This window comes from Nematostella vectensis, chromosome 6 (assembly GCF_932526225.1).
Source record: "Nematostella vectensis chromosome 6, jaNemVect1.1, whole genome shotgun sequence".
Taxonomy (NCBI): domain Eukaryota; kingdom Metazoa; phylum Cnidaria; class Anthozoa; order Actiniaria; family Edwardsiidae; genus Nematostella; species Nematostella vectensis.
The window spans coordinates 11,526,171-11,546,946 of NC_064039.1; the positions used below are offsets into that span (position 1 = coordinate 11,526,171).

The 20,776-nt window shown below is 40.8% G+C and overlaps 2 protein-coding genes across 3 annotated transcripts in view; both read right to left on the minus strand.

Moving 5' to 3' along the window:
• LOC5512040 (L-tyrosine decarboxylase-like) overlaps nt 1-13,498 on the minus strand; it is an 80,327-nt gene extending 66,829 nt beyond the window's left edge. Inside the window, exons 1-2 of the mRNA XM_048728750.1 lie at nt 13,346-13,498; nt 12,469-12,676 (exon numbers count right to left, since the gene is read on the minus strand). Coding sequence (XP_048584707.1) covers nt 12,469-12,659 — 191 coding nt within the window. The 5' untranslated portion in view covers nt 12,660-12,676; nt 13,346-13,498. The remainder of the gene's footprint in view (nt 1-12,468; nt 12,677-13,345) is intronic.
• LOC5512027 lies at nt 1,471-6,434 on the minus strand. 2 transcript variants are annotated; one of them, XM_048728752.1, is made up of 10 exons: nt 6,235-6,434; nt 5,642-5,781; nt 5,199-5,573; nt 4,606-4,821; nt 4,122-4,367; nt 3,804-3,935; nt 3,352-3,648; nt 2,176-2,376; nt 1,776-2,019; nt 1,471-1,557 (listed from the first exon to the last, which is right to left on the minus strand). In XM_048728752.1, exons 1-9 carry the CDS (start codon nt 6,293-6,295, stop codon nt 1,780-1,782), a joined length of 1,908 nt encoding a protein of 635 aa, XP_048584709.1. In that variant the 5' UTR covers nt 6,296-6,434; the 3' UTR covers nt 1,471-1,557; nt 1,776-1,779. The 2 variants fall into 2 exon arrangements, with proteins under 2 accessions (XP_048584709.1, XP_048584708.1); XM_048728751.1 differs by having other exon boundaries at nt 6,226-6,434.
• Nucleotides 13,499-20,776: the final 7,278 nt, after the last annotated feature.

A 20,776-nucleotide genomic window follows, 5' to 3' on the forward strand; every position in this document is an offset into this window, starting at 1 on the left:
TACCGGAGTGTTTCCCTGTGCAATCTGGTGTGAGACAAGGCTACAATCTCGCCTATGCTCTTCCGTCTTTCTATTGACTGGATCATGCGCAATACAACATCGGATAAACCATAAAGGCATAAGATGGACGATGTTGTCTCATAAACCTGGACTTTGCAGATGATCTAGCTGTTCTCTCATCCAGCCCTCGTCATCTAGCTGTTCTCCAAACATCTGCAAACTAAGAAATAGAGGCTAAACAGCATTGCCAAAACGACCGTCATCTCAAATGAGGAGCTTTACAGATCGGATACCGGCGCTTGAAATGGCTTGATCATGTCATCCTCATGGATCAACAGCGGATACCAAATTTTTCCAATTCTCAATATATAAGCTCAAGATTCCGCATACAAGGAGTTCCTCCTACCAAAAGCTTAATTTTAAATTTTAAAAAAACTTGGAAGATATGAAATTTAGATATTAGCTAGCAAAGTTGGCTTTATTTCTGATCAGAGCCCGAATTCATTCTTTGAACATTTGAAAATTGCACTTCAAGCCTCATATCTCGAAGACGAATCCATTTGAAAAAAAGCACTTTTTGATATGCTGATTTACATAACACAAGGAACCTATGCATAAATTCAAGCTTACCGAAGTTAACCAGACCTTATGTTGGGAAAACTTGCCATTTTTTTTCTCTGTCACTGGCCTTACGTCCGACCAGGGATGATGAGGCCTAAGTTAAGTTAAGTTATCTACATATCATAAAAACAAAAACTACAAATTTTTTGGTCACAAAACCGATATATGAATAAAATGTATCATGCAAATATTTGGTCACGAGACCGATACATGAATAAAATGTATCATGCAGAAAAAAAATCCCATGTGCTAATTTCTTGTTTTCGTTTTCCGTCACCTATGATTTTAATCATAGAACGCGAAACCTTTCTGGCTTTAAATAGCTCGTACCCCATGTTAAAAGAATCCAGCAGAATCATGGGTTGCCTTTGGCTTCGTTATTCACAAACGCCACTGGTGTGTGATCTGATAGCCCAAGCAATGCACCTTCGGGGCTTGTTTGGCAAGTACACACCTTCTTTCCGATATCGTTCAATGGAAATCGAGCATGACTTTCTTTGTCTGTGAAACATTGTAGGATGGTGTATAAGGGACGATCTATTCCCAGTTTTGTAGTCGCGTCTAGATTTATTCCGATGTTAACAAAAGTTCAGTTTTGGTTTGTAATTAAGGGTCAGTTTTTTTGAGGGGTTGGAAATTTTTAACTTTGGGGAATCAAATTTTGGACTTTACGACTTCTTGTGTGATGTTTATCCGCAAGTAACATATCCCTCCCTTTCTGAATTCGAGATTAATCTACGTAAACTGATCACAGCTATGTTATGATGACATAACTTTGTTTTTGTTTGATCTATTTGAAAATCAATAAATGCCCCCTTGAATATGAATTCATATAAAAACACCAGTTCATTCATGCTACAGGACATTTATTGCTCGAGTTTACATCTTTCATTGCTCTTATCAGCCGGGGGCAGTCTTGTCATCATTGCGACGAATCTGGAAAAGATTGCAAACGCGCATAGCCAGTCAGAGTGTAGCATTTGAAATAGACCACTTGGTGAATTTTGTACACACGGCCTTCATATAAAGACAAACGTAGAAGGAAGCAGAATAAGATTTCAATTTAATTGACTAGAACAACCCTTTTCTTTTCGTGTGGCCTTGCCTCCTTAGGCAAAAGTAAAGGACACTAAAGACCAAATCTCTAGACTCGCCTTTTCAAGCTGTTCCGTTAACGACACTTCCGTCAAACCAGATCTTCTTAGCAATATCGATCTTGGTTGTTATCTCGGCTCCTCCTTCGATTTTCACTCCCACTTCGTACTGTGGCTTGTCCAGGGGGTCCACGATCGCCTTGCCAGACGTCTGGGGGGTCCCAGAAAATGGCATCTCGACCTCAACGCCGTGTTGCAAGATCAGGGGAGACACGCCCTCCGGTACAGCGCTCAACTCGACGAGCTAGTATTGGCAGAAAAACGGTGATAATGATAAAAGTTTATGGCTCAAACAATACGTATTCACTCAAACAATACGTATTATGGCAACTCACAATGAAAGACTGATAAATGAATAGCTTCGACAGGGGAAGAGCAGTGAAATAACATTTGATAGTACCTGCAGGAAGTCCGGCTGTTTGGTCGGGATGTGCATGAGGAAGGCCTTGCCAGCTGAGCCATACATGAAGTATCTGCTTGATTCTGGATATTCCTTCACCGTATGATCGAAGTGATCAAATCTGGCCACGTCTACCACCCTGACCGTCGTCCGCATAAACGGCGCCTTCCCCTCCGTTGGCAAGCCGTAGAAGCAGTCAACCTACACATGGGACAATGCAGAGCATACTTTTACGGTCACTCCGCGTGACCTATATATAAAGGCTTATTTAGAAGGTTAACTTATGGGTAATACGTAACGGCTTATAGAAGGCTAAATCCGTGAAATCGTAAATGATCTAATTAACGCCCCGGGCGTTTATTAAATTTCGATGGTCCGAGGGGGCGTTTATTAGAGAGGGGCGTTCATTAAAAACTTGTAACCCTAGATAGGAGGCGTTCTTTAGTAAGGGGGCGTTTATTAGATCACTTACGTTACAGATTTTTGGAGACGAAATCTTATTGGTTAGGAAAAGTAAAAAGGATAACATGCAGGTCCATCCATCCTTAGGCTGACCAGCTAAAATGCGAGAGTGGGGAATGGAATGACATTTTTCACACAATTCTGTTATGGATCAATCACTACAATCTCTGAAAGTGACCGCATGAGTGAAGACAGGGGCTCATAAGTAGGGGCAATCAACTTCCCCACATTCTGATATAGGTGCCACGGCATTTCCTAGGATCATGCTATTTTAGACGCGCGGATTAGCCAGTCAGATGCTTCCTTTGTGTGCTGACGTTTTGGCTGAGCTCAACTGCACGCGCAGTCTCAGACAAAAAGCTATGTTTTTTCTTCGGTACTTCTTTGACTTTCGTTGCTCTCTTTTTCAATATGAATCCAACTTTGCCTACGAATTTGAATTCTGGCTTGCAATTCTTTGGTTGAACAAACAAAATCGACGGATGATGGATAAAAAAGTATTCTTCCTAACTGCAATTTGCGCGTGCGGCCTCACGTCACTCGCCCGCGCGACCAACGTCAAAAAATGTGATTGGCCCGTTCGTGCGCGCGCGTCTATAAATAGCCTCATCCTAGGAAACGCCGGGACATTTAAATAATGGAGATGATTGTCCCTACTTATGAGCCGCTGGTAAAGAATAATTAAATTTGTCGTTACACTAAGACTTGCAGTACCTTGACTTCTGGTTCATGTCTGCCAGTGTCCCCTTTGTCAAAGTCGTACAACAGAAGATCATGGAGACGTTCTTGTTCCACGCTACGAAGGGTCAGCGGCTCAGTATGCTTAGCGGCCGCGTCTGCCACAGCCTCCCCCTCGGCTGAGTTGAAGAACTGGATCTTGAAAGCAGCGCAGTACTGGTGCGAAACCGCCGGAAACTGACCGGCGTAGTAGCAAATCATGTGCTTGTTCTTTTTGTCGCCTGTCAGCTGACCAGTGGTGATGAAGTCATGGTGGACGTTCGGGTCTGTCACCTATAAATTTCATTGAAATATTTGAACATTCTCTTTTAGGGAATTTGTAAATTGTAAATGAATCATTAGAAATTCAATCCCTCCTACAATGCATGCTATTGGTAAGGTATAATAAAATCCATGGACTACAATACACGACAAGATATAATGTATACCGTTCCAATGGCATTAAGAATGGCGTTCCTCATGATGGCGCCCAGATCATCCACGAAGTCGATGGAGGTCGCCCACGGATCCATGCACGTAGTGATGATGTACTTGACTCCTGTCGTGTCATACGGGTCGAGCTGCAGGGAGAAATCACAACTTTACTCTCGAGTCCAGAGGCTGTTTCTTGGTTATATGGTTGGTAGATTGGAAAAAAAATAGTTTTATCTGTCGGGGTGGCGCTTGAGAACACCCCATACGTAAACGACCAATCATAACTGGAAATCCATGTCCAATCCTATTACTCTATAATATCCTATACTCACTCCGAGACGTTTCTTGAACTCTTTGAGAGAGATGCTGTGGTTGTGATGTGGGTGAGTCGACGCTGTGACCAGCATGGGGAAGCGATACGAAGACACACGATCATCATTCATGCACAGATCCTTAAACACCACCTGTACCAGGTCATTGCACAAATTCACGTCCGGGTTGTTCTTCAGATTGAAGGAGAAGCAAGGAATCATGGTATCGGGGCCAATCTCGCGAAGGTATTCCATGGCTTCTGTATCCTATGAATACGGACACCAACATGGTTACGCTCTTCCGCTTTAGTAAACAGCCCTGTTTAGTATGCATGTCCTTGTACCTGAGTTCCTTGTTAGGCCATTTCAGAATACGGGTTTGTATATCCCTAACTGAGCAAGTTCCTTTTTAGGCCTTTTCAGAATACGGGTCCCTATGTGTCCCTACCTGAGCGAGTTCCTTACTAGGCCATTTCAGAATACGGGTCCTCGTGTCCCTCCTTACCTGAGCGAGCTCCTCGTTAGTCCTGTTCAGAATACGGGTCCTCATGAACTTGATGTGCTCCTCAAGGGTGCGGTCTGGTGGTAAAGGTTTGGTGGGTACCACAAAGAAGGGGTCATCGTCCTGTCCCAGGCAGGTCCACAGGCAGTACAACAGCTTGGAGGTGAATGTGCACTCAGCCAAGATACGACCGTAGCCGTTCTTATGTAGGCCTACAACCTTGAGATATAAAAAGAAGAATGTAGCCTCAGTTTGTTTAATATTACATCAGGACAATCCATTTGTATGTCTTCCTAATTGCTTTCTTTCCTCCAAACAAGATGTGTGTTAATTAAATTATTATCCACTCAAACTTAAGCCCTGAAAGAGAGGACACTTTTCGAAGTAACGAGGGTCGTGACTGAGTCCCTTATTAATCCATCCACCTTTCCTGCTAGCCATAGTGATTACCGCCGCCACAAAGCCAAACAATGGAACACTTGATGGCCACAACATCGAGGTACCCATAATAGTTCCGGACATTGCGGCAGTCTCCGTTATAATTCTATTCACCAATGCAATAGTATCTTACATTCTTGGATGATCATGGCACTTACCCTGTGAGCCATGGTGATTCCCGCCGCCGCAGCGCCAGGCTTGGATCCTTCAATGCCCACATCTCCGAGGTTCAGTGCTCCATGGTAGTACAACACTTGGTTGGTGATGCCCAAGAAGCTGTTGATGCGTTTGTCGCGGTAACAGATCGCTCCGCCGGGATAGGGACAGAAGCCGCTTTTATGTGGGTCAATCGTGATCGTATCTAAGTGTGGAATTGCAGAGAGCTGCTTGGTGGTGTATGTACTCAGATGCATCTCTGGAACGAACCATTCCGGATGTTCTTCATCCTCATCTACTGGTTTTGGTGGGGTCCGTAACATGGTGCAGAAGTAACCTCCCCAGGCCCCGTCTGCATGGATCATGAAATTCAAGCCCTGTGGACAGTGCAAGCTTGACTTGGTGAAAGCGGCACACATTATTAAGACATTTTTTTTATACACACCCGCATGCGCATCTCATTGCGAAGCTCAATGACGTCGGTCAGGGGGTCCACAGCACTCTCTTCGGTCGTGCCCAAGATGGCGATGACACTCACTACAGGGACCTTGTTCGCCAGCTTGTCTTCTAGCAAGTCGCGGAGCCCTTGACATTAATAAATTATATGTCTCATGAGTAGTTCTTTTTTTATAGAAGCAATACACGTGGGATAGAAGAATTTTCATCTCACTCAATGTCGTGACAAAAATGGCAACAATAAACCAATGCTCACTATAAAAAGGCAAAGGCAAGGATTTGACGTTGTTAAAAGGTACGATGGAAATCTAAAAAATGCTTAGGTTTGGCTTTGCCTACGGTGTAACGTGCTTCCCACGCACTGTGCACACCGTGCACACCTTGACAATAGTAATTGATTTAAGAAATTATCTTCGCTATATGAATAACAATAACTCAAATGGCGTTATATAAAGGTAAATAGCAAACGGCGTTTGCTATTGCCATTTTTTAAACGAGGTTTCATAGCCCAAGTAAACGTTCGTCACATAGTTCTGATCCACAGGCCTTAAAGAAAAGGTGCTTCTCACGCACCGTTCACACCTTTGACACACATCCGCGCGTTCTCATCCACGGGTATAGTGATCAGGTTCCCCTTCCCCATGCCGAGTATGGTGCAGCCTTTGTAGAGAGACACGTGGGCTGTGGTTGGCGCCAGTACACACGGGTTCTGCTTCAAGCCATGGCGTGTGCAAAAGTTCTGAGTACCTATGGCCTCTTACCCATAGTTTGCCATCACCCCCAGAAGATCGGTAGACGAGATAGCACACATAGCGGTCACCTGGGACATTTTTGAGTCAGTATGGTTTCACAATTGAATGAGTAGTAGTCGGTTTAGTTTATACCGATACCTCGTCTTTAAAGCTGCATTGTCACCAGTCTACTTACTGTCGATGACATCGATGACAATCTCCGACGATATTTAACGGAAAACACGAAAAATATTTCAAAATTACGCGCATGAAATCAGCACTGGCTCTGTTGAGCATGTAGTGCCCTCGTTACTAATGCCTAAAAAGTTTAACCCCAATATATTTAATTCTCACCTTACTCTCACCATACTCACCTTATCGGGCATCTCAACAATGATGTCCACGTCAAGGTTAAGCAGCTCCCAGGTAGTACAGTCTGTAATGGCCACGTACGCGTTCCTGTGTGGTAGGAAGACCTTGTAGCCCTTAGCTTTAGCTAAAACCTCTTCATTCCTGATGGCGTCGCACAAGCCAAGTGGATAAAATTTGACATTACGAGCCGCCCACATCGCTTCTATATTAGCTACTGTGCCACCAGCAACAATATGACCCATTGCCTGAAACAGAAAGAAATATAAGCCATTGAAAGGGATAGATGACTTATTGCCTGGAATAGAAAGGGATACATAACCCCTTGTCTGGAATTCAAAGAGATAGATGACTTATTCCCTTGAATAAAAAGGAACATACGACCCATTGCCTGGAATAGAAAAAAACTTATGACCCATTGCCCTGGAATAAAAAGGAACATATGACCCATTGCCTGGAATATAAAGAAACGTATGATCCATTGCCTGGAATAGAAAGGGCTATCGGACCCATTAATTTGAATAGAAAGAGCTACCGGACCCATTAATTTGAATAGAAAGAGCTACCGGACCCATTAACTTGAATAGAAAGAGCTACCGGACCCATTAACTTGAATAGAAAGAGCTACCGGACCCATTACAATGGCTAGGAAAAGAAATCCTCACCTTGTCCGGGTCGAAGTCGATCATGGTACAGAGGTCACGCCCAACTCCCACCTCAAACTGGGCAGTGACGGTGCCTGCTTCTGCGGTGCAGTTGTTCTGATTGTACATGATGGCTACCATGTACCCAAGGTTAGCAGCCATCAGGGTGTCCCAACACACGTGACCCTGCCAAGAAATACACGACACAATCACAGGGCCATGGAGAATGAGAGAGAGATGGGCCCGCAGGGCGCCCTTTCCCAGTTTTAAGCTCATTACTTGTTGATCTTGGATGCCTGCTTTTAGCCATCTCCTTCCCCCTCTTCGGGTGCTCCGCGTCCCGTTGGTTAGCGGAATTCTTAGAATTCCGTATAGACACTTACATAAATGTTCTTATAAAGTAATTTATTCGTGGTAGGACTTGTACGGTTAGTATTCGGTTATAAACGCCGTATTACAAGTCCGTACATCAAAACTATTGTACTTCAGTACCAAACCCCACAAGTATTCACGGCACGCCTAAACCACAGATATCCACCTTGTATCTGGAGGAGAAGAATGGGACTGACTTCTGTAGCTCGCCATGCATGTTGTTGATTTCTTTGGACATCTTACGGATTGTCTCCTGGTAAGATGGCGCTTCTTTCATCTCGTCCGTGATAAAGTCCGGATCTTGAGGAAAGTAACTACACAAAAGCGCAAAGTTGTATAAACTATACCGCCGCATCCAAATGATATAATTTTTCGAAAACTTAAAAAGTTGTAGGAAATCGGTATTTGATTTATGTGAAAACTAGTTGGTCACCCATGAAACATTCACGTTCAGCATAAACAGTCTTTACTTTATCACTTCAACCCTTGCAGTGTCAGATCCTAGGTGATACAAGAGAGGCCGATGTACGGGAGCTAAAAAAGTAAACTCATTTTCTCGCCATGTGTTTGACCCATCTTCGCGGCTGTCCCCACCCGCCCCCTCTCGAGTGGATCCAGCCCCGCCTTTATATGTAGAAGTACCACTAAAACATTCACGTAGTTCCACTCCCGAGTTAATCTCTTGTGTTGCTGAGTACACACAAATATTATTCCGGGTACTAAATTCTTTTTTGGTTAGAAATCCTTAAAATGTATATGGCGTAATTCTTATGAAATACCCATTTGCGATCTTGTTCCTTTTTTGAGTCTAGGTGCTTTAGGCATCCTAGACTCTATGTCAGCGTCCGCGTTCTGCCTGCGTGAACATAGTGCCTAGTCTACCGTGTCCGAGTATATAGGGACGCCTAGGCAATAATATAGATTTTACCCACAAATCTTCATGGGCATAAAGCGTGTGTGAGAGCACGATTTTGTCTATCGCTATCTCTGCAGCTTTATCTTTTAAGAAATGCTAGACTGAGTTTGTGCAGTTTTGAAGAATTGCATGACTGCGTTTGAATCAATTGGTGCATGTTTTGAAGAGGGTAGCAAGTGAGTTTGCGAAGCAGCGCGTGTATTTCGAAGAGAGCGCGACTGTGTTTGTGGAACTAAGTGCTTGTTTTGAAGAGCGTGTGACTGAGTTTGAAGCAGTTTGTATCCTCTGCGGCTTAATTAAGTTGTTAGTTTGTCAACAAAAAATTACAATGCTAGGAGAGGTTTTTTAGTCCTTTACTTTCCGATTCGCAACTCGACGTTCGATTGTTTATAGTTTGTATTTGAGCTGAGAAGGTCAGAACACATTGCCCCCACTAATTGATCGAATTACGATTTTGCACTTTTTAGATTATTTACATTCGCAACACACATTGTATAACGGTAGTGCAATTAATTGTGCTGGGTATTTTAGTTTTGAGTACAAAAAGAACAAAAAGAAAAGAAAATGACTCTAATTATAGTCCTTTCATTTTTAAGCAAAGCTACGTTAGTCTAGTGGTCCGATCGTCTGTCTATCAATGCGAAATCTTTGCGAAGCGCAGGTTCAAGATCAACCTTGACTACATTTTGTTCTCGTCATTTTTTCTTTCCCTTTTTCACTTTCAATTTTAAGTTACTAAACATATTTTCTTATGATAAAATTCACAAGAGACACAGTCAGAACAATGTTTTTATGAACGATTCTCGGACAGACTTGAAACTCAACATAATCGCCAGCGATGCAGGCTGGTTGGCACCTAGACTCGTGTACCCTTTGGGTACATATTTTTTTAATTGGCTTCCTGTGGTCTCGGCGGGAAAAAGTGTCACGCGCGATTACAATATTTCCTTATTCTTTGGAATGTTAGTTTTTGAGTCCCATCGCATTGTTACTCGTGGAAAGACAAGGGGCTGAAAGAATATAAAGAATTAATTTAGAAATTAGCTGATAGCTTCAACGGATATATATTTGAAATGTGAGAGGTTCTTACTGTGTCTGCGAAAACATGTGCTGTGAAGAATCTACTTCCTTTTTCCGAGGTAAGAAATTATTTTTTATATTTATAAAACTTTGCCCTAGATTTTTATTCTTTTTGTCATATGTTCGAGTCAATCTCATATTCCGTAACTACTCAGGTTTTTTTTGTCTTTCCGTCTGTTTATGATGCAAATAATAGAAGAAGAAACACCGGTCCCTTTGAAGGTTTGTAAGCAATTGGCAATTATGGTATTTTCTGTCCTGTTTAAGGGGTTCTTTATTTATTGGGATACCTGTGGTAGCCCAGTCATAAAATGCAACTGTGATATGGCCAAAGTTGCGTAATAGCGGAGCCCCTGCGGAGCCGCAAAGTTATAAAGTGGTATAGCTATATGATAAAGTTCCCGTGGTCACGATCGGATTCCTGTGAATTTTTCCCGTGTCGGTGACTCGCTTTCTGATTGGTCGAAAATTGAATAGTGCCAAAGTGGGAACGCGGGAAAAATATTTTTCCTTTATTCGTCGAACCTGCTACAACAAAGCCGAAGCTTGTACAGTTTATAGAACACTGTGAAAATAGACGAATATTAGTTTAGTCTTCTAAGGTGATCTCCGAGCTCTAAGGAACTTGTAAAAGGAGAAAGCATTCAAGAAACCCTTGCATTGATAGAGAACTACGAATTGGGAGTGTTGTTTTCAACTCTGAATGGGAAACCGAAAGGCGTTGACTCAACTTCAGAGGGACCACAGGTAGCCCAAGCTCTTTATTTGTCCCTATTGATTTTACGGTAAACATAGGGTGAAAAATAAAAAACAACTAGTTGAAAAGACGTGTGTAGTCTAGTGTTGTATTTATGTTATTTGAAATTTATTTAACGGCAAACGTCCATTTAACCAACGCGCTCGGTTGCTAGTGTTTTTGATAAATGATACTTAAGTTAACAGACTTTTTACGGTTGAGATCTTTCCCTTTTCCTTTCGACAAAGACTCAGGCACCTCAATTTAAAGCTTTTAGTATCTTCTTTCACATCCAAATAAGATTTTTCGAGTTCAGGCTTACATATAGTAGTGTTTGACAGCTATATAACGAAATTTATTTTTTTTTTCAATAAAACATGATTTCAACGAACTGCCCTCCCCAATCCATTATATTTTTTCCCCGTTGAGAAAAAAAATATTTCGACCCCATAACCTTTAGTCTAATCTTGGTGCATTCATTCCCATGAAAAATAAAAGAAAATAGCTTACAAATAATATTTATAACTTACTTTCTCAAAGGAAAATATCATTCAACAAATATGCTCGGTGATCAAAAAGGAAAAAAAAACTTCTAAGAAGAACCCCCAAAACAGTTATCAGAAGCTTGTGTTGTTGTGATCTCTTATGAAATATTTATAACTCATGAATGAATAATAAACATTAACAAGCCTTTTCAGTTTCCTGTTCAGTTCTTTACAGTATACTCTATACAAATACAATTTAATAGTACTGAAATCACAAGGATTGAAGTGGAAGTATTTTGCAGCTTATGATGAAAATGGTATCCTACTAATCGCTACGAATAAATCCCAAAAAAGTGACTACCTTACATCGCGACACTTGACCGGCTACCCATAAGACAAATTTTGTTTTCTTACTATAAACATCTTGATCTCTCCTATTGAATGTAATGATTTTTTCACCATGTATACACCTATTTCAATAAACTGAACTTTATTTAACACCTTTAATTTTACGAAAAGTTAGTACCCATAAGCCATTTACCATTTGCCTTTCGCCATTTGCACTGACAACCTTTTGTGAAATAGGTGTATTTCAATAAAGTAGAGCATATGTGTAAATTGAGACAAGTTCCAACAGAATTTCGAGCAGTTTTCATCAATATTCGTAAAAAATAATTTTGTTCCTTCCTTTAGATAATTTTTGTTTTCTTCCTAAAATAACTCTATCCCTCATTGAATGTCATTTTAATTTTATGAAACATTTTTAATGAAATCTAGAGCATTGTGTTGTCTTTCTATTGCTGTTAATGATATGTATATGCTATAATTTCAAGTCTGGATATTCTATAGCCCTCTCATTTACTTCAAAATAAAAATGTTTAAACAATATGATAGCATAAATAGATATTGTTGTTTACTTTGCACTTACATAAATGAAATAATAAATTAAATCTAAATTATATTGTCAATACAATATGGCTCACTTTGGGTGTTAAAATAGATTTTTCCCTGTACTAGCACATTGAGGGCAGTAAACCAAAAAATAATGTTAAAGAAATATTTAAAAATTTTCAATTTTCTTTGCTGCGGGGAAAGTATTTGTAAGATTTTTACACTGCAAAACATAAGACAACAAGCCCCATCTACTTTAATGGAGCACACCTCAAGTCCACCCCTACTTCAAGAGATGATGCTTCTTACCTTTCTTGCCCGAATCATTGTTGTGATATGGCATTTACAATAAAAAACAAGATTATACATATATATTTATTATATCCAAAGGTGGTGGGCAGTAGCATCTTTGTCATACATGTCACAACACAGGGCCCAAACAAATTGCAGATCTCAGGTATCCCCGTCAACCCTGCGCGCAGGGCCTAGTTCTGCTGCGATTATACCGCAATCCTCTTTGCGTGTGGCGATCTCTCTAAGTGTTCTATCCTATACCTTTAAGATTAATTTTTTTTAAAAACTAAAAACTTACTTCTCTCTGAACTTGATGTGCCCATCGATGGCCTTAACCACTTGGCTCTTGAAAACGTCCCCGTTCTCGGCGTTTGGCCCGAGGAAATACGCTCCCGTTTTAGCCCAGGGCTTGTCTTTATTCGCATCGTCGCGACCGAAGTTCGGGTATTTCTTATGGCTGTACATAGTGTACTTGGAGCAAGCCTTCATGTTGGCAATGGGGTGTCCTGTCGGAAAACCGAGAATAACATTACATACGTTAAATCTTATTAGCTATGAGTTTGGATATAATTTGACTGAATCATATTCTTTCACGTGTAACCAAATATTTTTTGGGAAATAAACCGAGCTACAAAGGTCATTCCATGATTATTTTTTTTAGTGAATAGTTTTAGGTCTACAAAGATACAGTTTCAAAGATACACGATAGCGGTTTCAAATATCTGTCCATAGGTTTTATTACACAAAGGCTCTTATATTCCAATTCTCATTGTGTTTGTTACCTTTAAATGATTTCTGTAAGATATTTTCTAAAGGAATCCTAAATTCTGGCTACTCAATTTCTATTAACTTTCTAAACGTGATACCTTCTCATTTTTCTTTGAAAAGTTTGTGAATTTTAATATTGTTCGTAGCAATTCTGGCAGAAAAGAATGCTCTGACAAAGACAAACATATGTGCCCTGCCTCGCTTATTATTGGCTCGGCGGCTTGTGTTGATTATGTTCCGTCATTGCGGGTAGGCAGGTTTAAGATACACGGCTTTTTCTTTTTTGATTTTCAAAAAGTTCTTTTCCGAAATCTCTATTTCTTATTTACTTTTCTGAACAAATGAACTACCTTAATCATAATGCCTTCATAACACGAATCGATGTTTATAACCATTGTTAGCCTCACCTTCCAACTTGCAAATGCAGCTAAACTGGTGCACACGTCCACGGTTGAGAGCTAGCCCTCAAGTGAGCTGGGTGTTTGCAGGGAGTGCCTTTATGCTCATAGTGCTCTGACCTTTTTTCATTTTATGCAGTTTGAGATAAGTCAGATTAGTCTGGAGCACGCCGTACGTGTTACGCTTTCAACTGTCTTAGAGTTCCACACTAGAAAGGTCGACTCAAGCTTCAAGTACGCCTGTGATACGTGTTTTTTTATGGAGACAAAGATGGTATGGTTTTATTACAGCAAGCAAGCAGTTGGATCAGAGAATTGCGATCGATTTTTTATTTGGTTTAAGGAAACGTTTTCTTAACCTGCTGTCGGTTTGTGGTTTGTGCTACTATTAGTTGGTAGAAGGGCGGCATCGTTTCTTTACAAAGTTTTCATAGGGACTGGGGTGCTGTCGATCAAATACTGGTAGACTTCTATAGGTAGACTTCTATATATTCTAGCAGAACTTCATTAGCATTGTTCGTTAGTTTTGTATGGATGGGTGCGGAGACGAGTTCCAAACGTGAAATGCTTGATTTTTGGAAACTACCCAATACTGTTTAAAGATACAGTTTTAACATATACTGTAGTGGGTAGTCTCAAATATCTGTCTCTATGTTTAGTTATATTAGACAATTAGGACTTTTAAAAGAAAACTAACGTTTGCCACCTACGGACTCCTCTTCAGAATGGAAAACTTTCTTGTCTGGAACCAAGAATGCTGGACATGACTAAATATACCTGCAGCCATAACCTGCTGCGCATACTCTATTTGGAAAATAGTAAAAGCACTCGGAGCACGCCGTACGTGTTACGCTTTCAACAGTTAATTAAAGTTTCACACTAGAAAGGTCGACTCAAGCTTTAATTACGTCTAGATTTGCCTGTGATACGTGGTTATTTATGGAGACAAAGATGGTATGGTTTTAATACAGCAAGCAAGCGGTTGGCTCAGAGAATTGCGAGCTATTTTTTATTTGATTAAAGGGAACATTTTGTTAACTTGCTGTCGATGCGTGGTTTGTGCTACTATTAGTTGGTAGAAGAGACTGGTTAGTAAACACGGGCGGCATCGTTTCTTTACCAAGTTTCCATAGGGACGGGGTGCTGTCGGTCAAATACTGGCAGACTTCTATAGGTAGACTTCTATATATTCTAGCAGAACTTCCTTAGCATTGTTCATTAGTTTGGATGGGTGCGGAGACGAGTTTCAAACGTGAAATGCTTGATTCTTGGAAACTACCCAATACTGTTTAAAGATACAGTTTTCACATAAACTGTAGTGGTTTGTTTCAAATATCTGTCTCTATGTTTAGGACTTTTAAAAGAAAACTAACGTTTGCCACCTACGGACTCCTCTTCAGAATAGAAGACTTTCTTGTCTGGAACCAAGAATACTGGACCGGACTAAATATACCTGCAGCCATAACCTGCTGCGCATATTCAATGTGGAAAATAGTAAAAGCACTCGATCACGATTCTCTGTTTAATGTTCTGATTCACTCGCTCGCTGTTTACAATCTCATCTCAATACTAAATCTGATATCCACCCCTATTATATATGTGATCATGCGGCGCCAATGTCACGCTCGTTATCGTGTCACGCTAAGTGGTACGTTAATCTCCGACACCCTCCCCCCATACACTCCGGAGGAGGTGTATGCTTCGCGAGGAGATTGACTAATTTCTACATCTTAATCAAGCATAATCATTGCCCGGTGACGGTCACGCAACGCTCTCAGGTATTCTCGTGTCCACCTGCACCAGACGACTTGTTTACACCTGAGGTGGTGTTTAGCGCGCTTACGTAAGTCGACGTCCGTGATGAGGTGTGGTTCAGCTCCGGTAAGACGTTGCTGTTGGCGAACAGCAAAGAATTCGGAAGAGGGAGTTGCACGTCTTCGTCTTCCACGTAGCTGAGTGGGCCGTTGTTCAGGCACACCTCGACATCCAGCACTAACTTTCGTAGCTAATCCCACTTTAGTATCCCGTTGCCGATGGTCTTGTCCAAACAAGACTTAACCATGCCTACTAGTCTCTCAAATGTCCACCCCACCAGGGTGCTCTGCTTAGATTGAACTGCCATGTGATGTTATTCACCTCCAGATAGTTCTGCACACGATCATCGTAAGACACTTTCTTGATCCACTTGTCCGCCCCAAACAAGCGTACGCCCGTTGTCGTAGTAGACTTTATCGGGTCTCCCTCGACGCGCCACGAACTCCTTGAAACTCACCACGAAATCCTTGGTCTCCAGAGAAGGCAGGAGGTCCAAGTATATGCCTCTCGTCAGACCACAGGTATACAAGAGGACATATGCCTTGCCCTCCTGTCTCGAGTTTACTTTGAACTTAATAGGACCTTCAAAGTCCAACCCGATGACTTGGTAAGGGTTGATTCCTTGGGTGTGGCTCACTGGAAGGTTTCCTGCTGGTGGTGCTGCGTATCCGATCGCTTGGTGGCGTTTGCAGCAGTGGCAACGCTTGCGCACTTTCCGCACTGAGTGCCTAAGGCGTGGCACCCAACACTTGCTTCGAACCTTCGCCATGGTCAAGCCCCACCCCTCCATGCAGTGTGCGTAGATGTGCGTCTTCCACAAGGCGTTGCGTGAAAAGATGGCTGTCAGGCAAGTAAACAGGGTACTCGCCTTACAGCCTTCCCCGGCATTCCAATATGCCTTGCGCGTCGCACCGACTCCACGAGTTCTGGTTCTTTCTCCTCCCAGTTACTAAGGTGAGTATCAAAAACTCCCCCAAGCAAGAACGGGGAACACACGAGTCTAAACAAAGCTCGCGGGAGTCTGAGGGTCTGAACTTCCGACTCTCTCTCGGGTCTCCAGTGGAACCTGAGTGCGTCTCTATCCGTTTCCCGAATACGGACTTGAAGAAAGGCCTTCTGAATATCACCCGCGATGGTGACTGGGTAGAACCGTCAGCGAGCAATGACATCCCACATCTTGTTTTGCAGAGAGGAGGGCCGCTATACAAGCTGTCTTATTGCGACGGTGCATGCTCATTTGCCCTCGCTGAAGCGTCGTATACCACTCGAATCTTCGTCGTGCCTTCGGACTTTACGACCATTTTGTGGGGAATGTAAAATTCTCGCACAGAGCTCGGGTATTCTGCCCGTTCCACCATTCCTGTCTCCTCCTGGTCTGCAATCATATATGAGAGGAAAACAATAATAATAATAATACCGTAATCTCAATATCAGATATCAGTGATAATGTTCGATATCAAAGAACATTATACAAAGATTCAGCTACAAAAATATAGTTTCACCTTTACTGTAGTGGGCAGTTTCAAATATCTGTCTTCACTTTATAAAACTAGGGAACCTCGCAAGAACAAGCGATTTTATTGGTTGAGAAACTCGGGATAAAATGCAATATACACCTCCTAGGGGGTGGATATTTTCATGCGCCCAGAAATCAAGCAAAATGGCGGGTGTAACAGCCGATTTGCAAGTGTTTCCGTAAAGAAAATTGCTCTACCATTTCCATTTCGGCGGATAGTAGATATTGGCTCCCGGTAGATATTTCGCCACTTTCCACCTCAATGGAAATAGTATAATTTTTAGATATGTTTGGTAATATTAGACAAATGGAACCAAGAATGCTGGACAGGACTAAATATACTTGCAGCCATAACCTGCTGCGCATACTCAAAGCTCTTTTTAAAGAGCTCAAAAGCTCTCAAGTAGATTGAGTCTGCCCCCATTGTCTACTCTCATTGTAGATTGCCCATCTCTGCTCAGCTATACCAATGTTCCCACATAATCAAAGTTCCTGTTTCTGCTTTATTAAGCTCTCAAGTACATTGTTTTTGTTATTCCCATCTTTGTACACTTCAGAACAGAAGCCTTTCTTCTCTGGAACTAAGAATGCTTGTCAGGACTAAATATACCTGCTGCCAAGCTCTTAAGTACATTGTTTTTGTTATTCCCATCTTTTGGCAATCTTTGTAAACATACAGAAAAGTCACAGGCAGCCCAAGGCTTCTGTCGTTTTTAAGTCGTAGATACGCGAAGTGTAGGGACGACCTTTTACGGTTAGTTGGGCTATGTCACCCGTACGCGACTCAAGTGTAACCCAGAACCAATCAGAGCTCTTCTCATATTACAACTCTGCCTACTCAATTTATTCCTAGTTATCTTAATCTTCTTCCTCTTAATTTTTCTTCTCTTACGTTGTGAGATTATCTTAATATTCTTTCTCTTAATTGTTCGTCTCTGACATTGTGAGATTCATCTTAATATGCTTCCTCTTAATTGTTCTTCTCTCACGTTGTCGAAAGGAATAAACAGGTTGCTCCCATTAAGCGGACTTCTAGTCCTTCATCAACCCCCTCAACAAGTTATCCCGCTTCATTGAATTGAATACAATCAGAGCTCTTCTCATATCACAACTCTTCCTACCAATCAAACCGACCGTTTTACAAGGTATTATATGACAACGTACATTTTGTCACGAAGTCAAGGTGGATTGACTCACCAGGAGTATCGTATCGTATCGTATTGATAGCATTGAGGTGACTTCAGTGCCATTCTTTTATCAAACCGAAGCATAAAATATTTGGAGACAGCGATTCAGCTCTTCTTTAGTCATTTTTTACTGGGATACCTGTGGTAGCCCGGTAATAAAATGCAACTGTTTTTTGAATTTTTCGTCGTGGTTTCTAACAACGTGCATTATTGCGCAATGCCCAGGAAGCCCATGCGGCACTGTGTATCTATTTTCTGTGTACTCATTGCGACCTCACATAAGCATTTTCTTACAAGAATTACCTAGCCTACCGTTCTACGTCATCGCAATGCCTAGTCACCAGAATACTTTCTGCATAATTTAAAACTATGTCATGGCCGCCATCTTGTATTTTAAGATTCCAGCTCTCAGATCCATGTTATTTTTGGAGTTGAAGGCCCGATTCGCGATTTGCTAACTGTATATTTTACCATAGCCTCAATTTTTTACCAAGTTACTGTGGAAAGTTATCTCAGCTTGGATTGATTTCGCTTTATTTATTAGTGTTTGCGACCCGAATAGACCCGATACAATTGTTTGAAACAATTGATTCATTGATGGAAATCGTCTCCTACAAATCTCTTTGTTGATGAATGAATCCCAAAGAAAAGGCTACTTAGATTGAACACTTGACCGGTTACCCATAAAATGAATTTTGTTTTCTTACTATAAAATATCTTGATCTCTCTCATTGAATGTCCTATCATTTTTACCACGTCCATTCCAATAAAGTACAGAATATGTGTTTTCATCAATATGAGTTTTCATCAATACTTAAGTGTCAAAAGTCTTCTACTAGAAAACTTAAAATCCTGCTGCTTTTGCTGTGGAATCTATTTAGACATGTCAGTAGTCATGTGCAGTGTAAGAGATGTAAATCTATGAAAATTATTTTGGTACTTTGATGCTTTTTTTTGGTGCTTCCTTTAGATGAGTTTTTTATTTCCCTAAAATACCTTTATTTCTCATTGAATGTCATTTTATTTTTATGAAACATTTTCAATTAAATCTAGATAATTGTGTTGTCTTGAAAATATGTATATGCTCTAATTTCAAATCTGGATATTCTATAGCCCTCTCATTTGACTTCAAAATAAATAAATGTTGTTGTTTACTTTGCACTTACATAAATAAAATGATAAATTTCGATAAAATTATATTGTTAATACAATATGACTGGCTTTAGGTGTTAAAATAAATTTACCCCTACGTAATAGCACATTGAGGGCTCTGAACCAAAGAAATTTTTAAGAAATTACAAATTTTGCCTCCATTTCATAACACTTTACAACAAACACACTCTCACATATTTTATCTTCTGCTTGTTAATACTCTTGTTAACAAGTCTAAGATCTATGATAAGGCGTTTCTTACCGCTGGTTTTGACTGAAACTGATAAAGGATTGATGATTTCTGGTTTATAACTAAATTCTTATACTCAATGATTAGAAATAAGTTGTTGTTTTATCAACAAAAGGACCGAGTACTTTAAGACAAGGAATTCAATATCCAACGACAACGGAGTCAAGGATAAAGCTTAATGCACCTATAGATTTCTAAAAATCTATAAATTGACTAATCTACCTATGACGATAGAACACTTGTTATGAAAAACTTTCAGAAACACAACATCAAAACTTTCGTAATAAGGGACAAAAATCCATTATTAGGATTATTAGAATTAGAATCAACTACACCTTGAGGGCCATATATTATAAAACTGTAAAAGGTTAATATGAAACCCTCGTTAAATAAAGTTTATTGTATTGTATTGTATTGATCTTTGTCGCTGCCATACTTCCGGCTTGACTTCGGTGTTGAGTTGAAGAACTCATCCATTCAGTGGCCAGCCTTCCCAAAGATTTTTAGAAGTTATTCGGCTTCTTTACGGCCTCTTAGCACTGAAAGCTGCTCCGAGATAAGGTCCGCGACGTTTTCCTTCTCCATACTCGACACGAAATTAGCAAAAGTCACGCTACGTCTCCCCTTATATACTCATACCCATACTGCACTCTCTTCACATTCCCACGTGTTATTCACATGCCGTCAAAATAAACATTTCTGCCTCTATCATTACATTCCATCGTCAGAAATGTATTATTTCAAAACACATTCTCACCTTTCCTTAATTTTATTACTGCGCTAACCCTGCAGGGGATACCCTGCTTTGGGGATACTTTTTGTAAGATGTTTACCCCGTAAAAGATAGGACAATCAGTCCCTTTCATGCAGCACACCTCAAGTCCACCCCCACCTGAAGAGATGATGCTCTTACCTTTCTTACACCAATCAGTGTTGTGATATGGCATTAACAATAAAAAAAAAACAAGATTGTATATATATATATATATAATTCATCATTTACAAAGTGGGCAGTAAAATCTTTGTCATACATGTCAGAACACAGGGCCCAAACAAGTTGCAGATCTCAGGTATCCCAGTCAACCCTGCGCGCAGGGTCTAGTTTACTATATAACTCAACATTGTTTTACTTCCATTCTGCAAAATATTAACTTTTTGTAGACACGATAGAAATGTTACTTCTCTCGGGATTTCACGCTTAAAGTTAAGAAACTAAACATATTATATGAATTTATCCTTTTCAGTTGTTTTCTCACGATTGAAAATCCTCATTCCATATCTGGTTCCGTTAAAATGTCGTCGCTAACTTCGGAAAAACGCAATCCAGCTGCCATTTTCCCGAGCATTTCGCTACTCACCGTTTATCACGAATAGACCATTAGAAGCTCAGCCAATCAGAATTTTGCAAAAAAACGTGAGTGGACAGCAAATCACTGTCTTGTTACCTGTGCAAAAATAGTTTTATTCCAACCGACTGAGGCTTAGAGATAAGGCTTAGTGGTTTTTAAAATCCCGTGCAA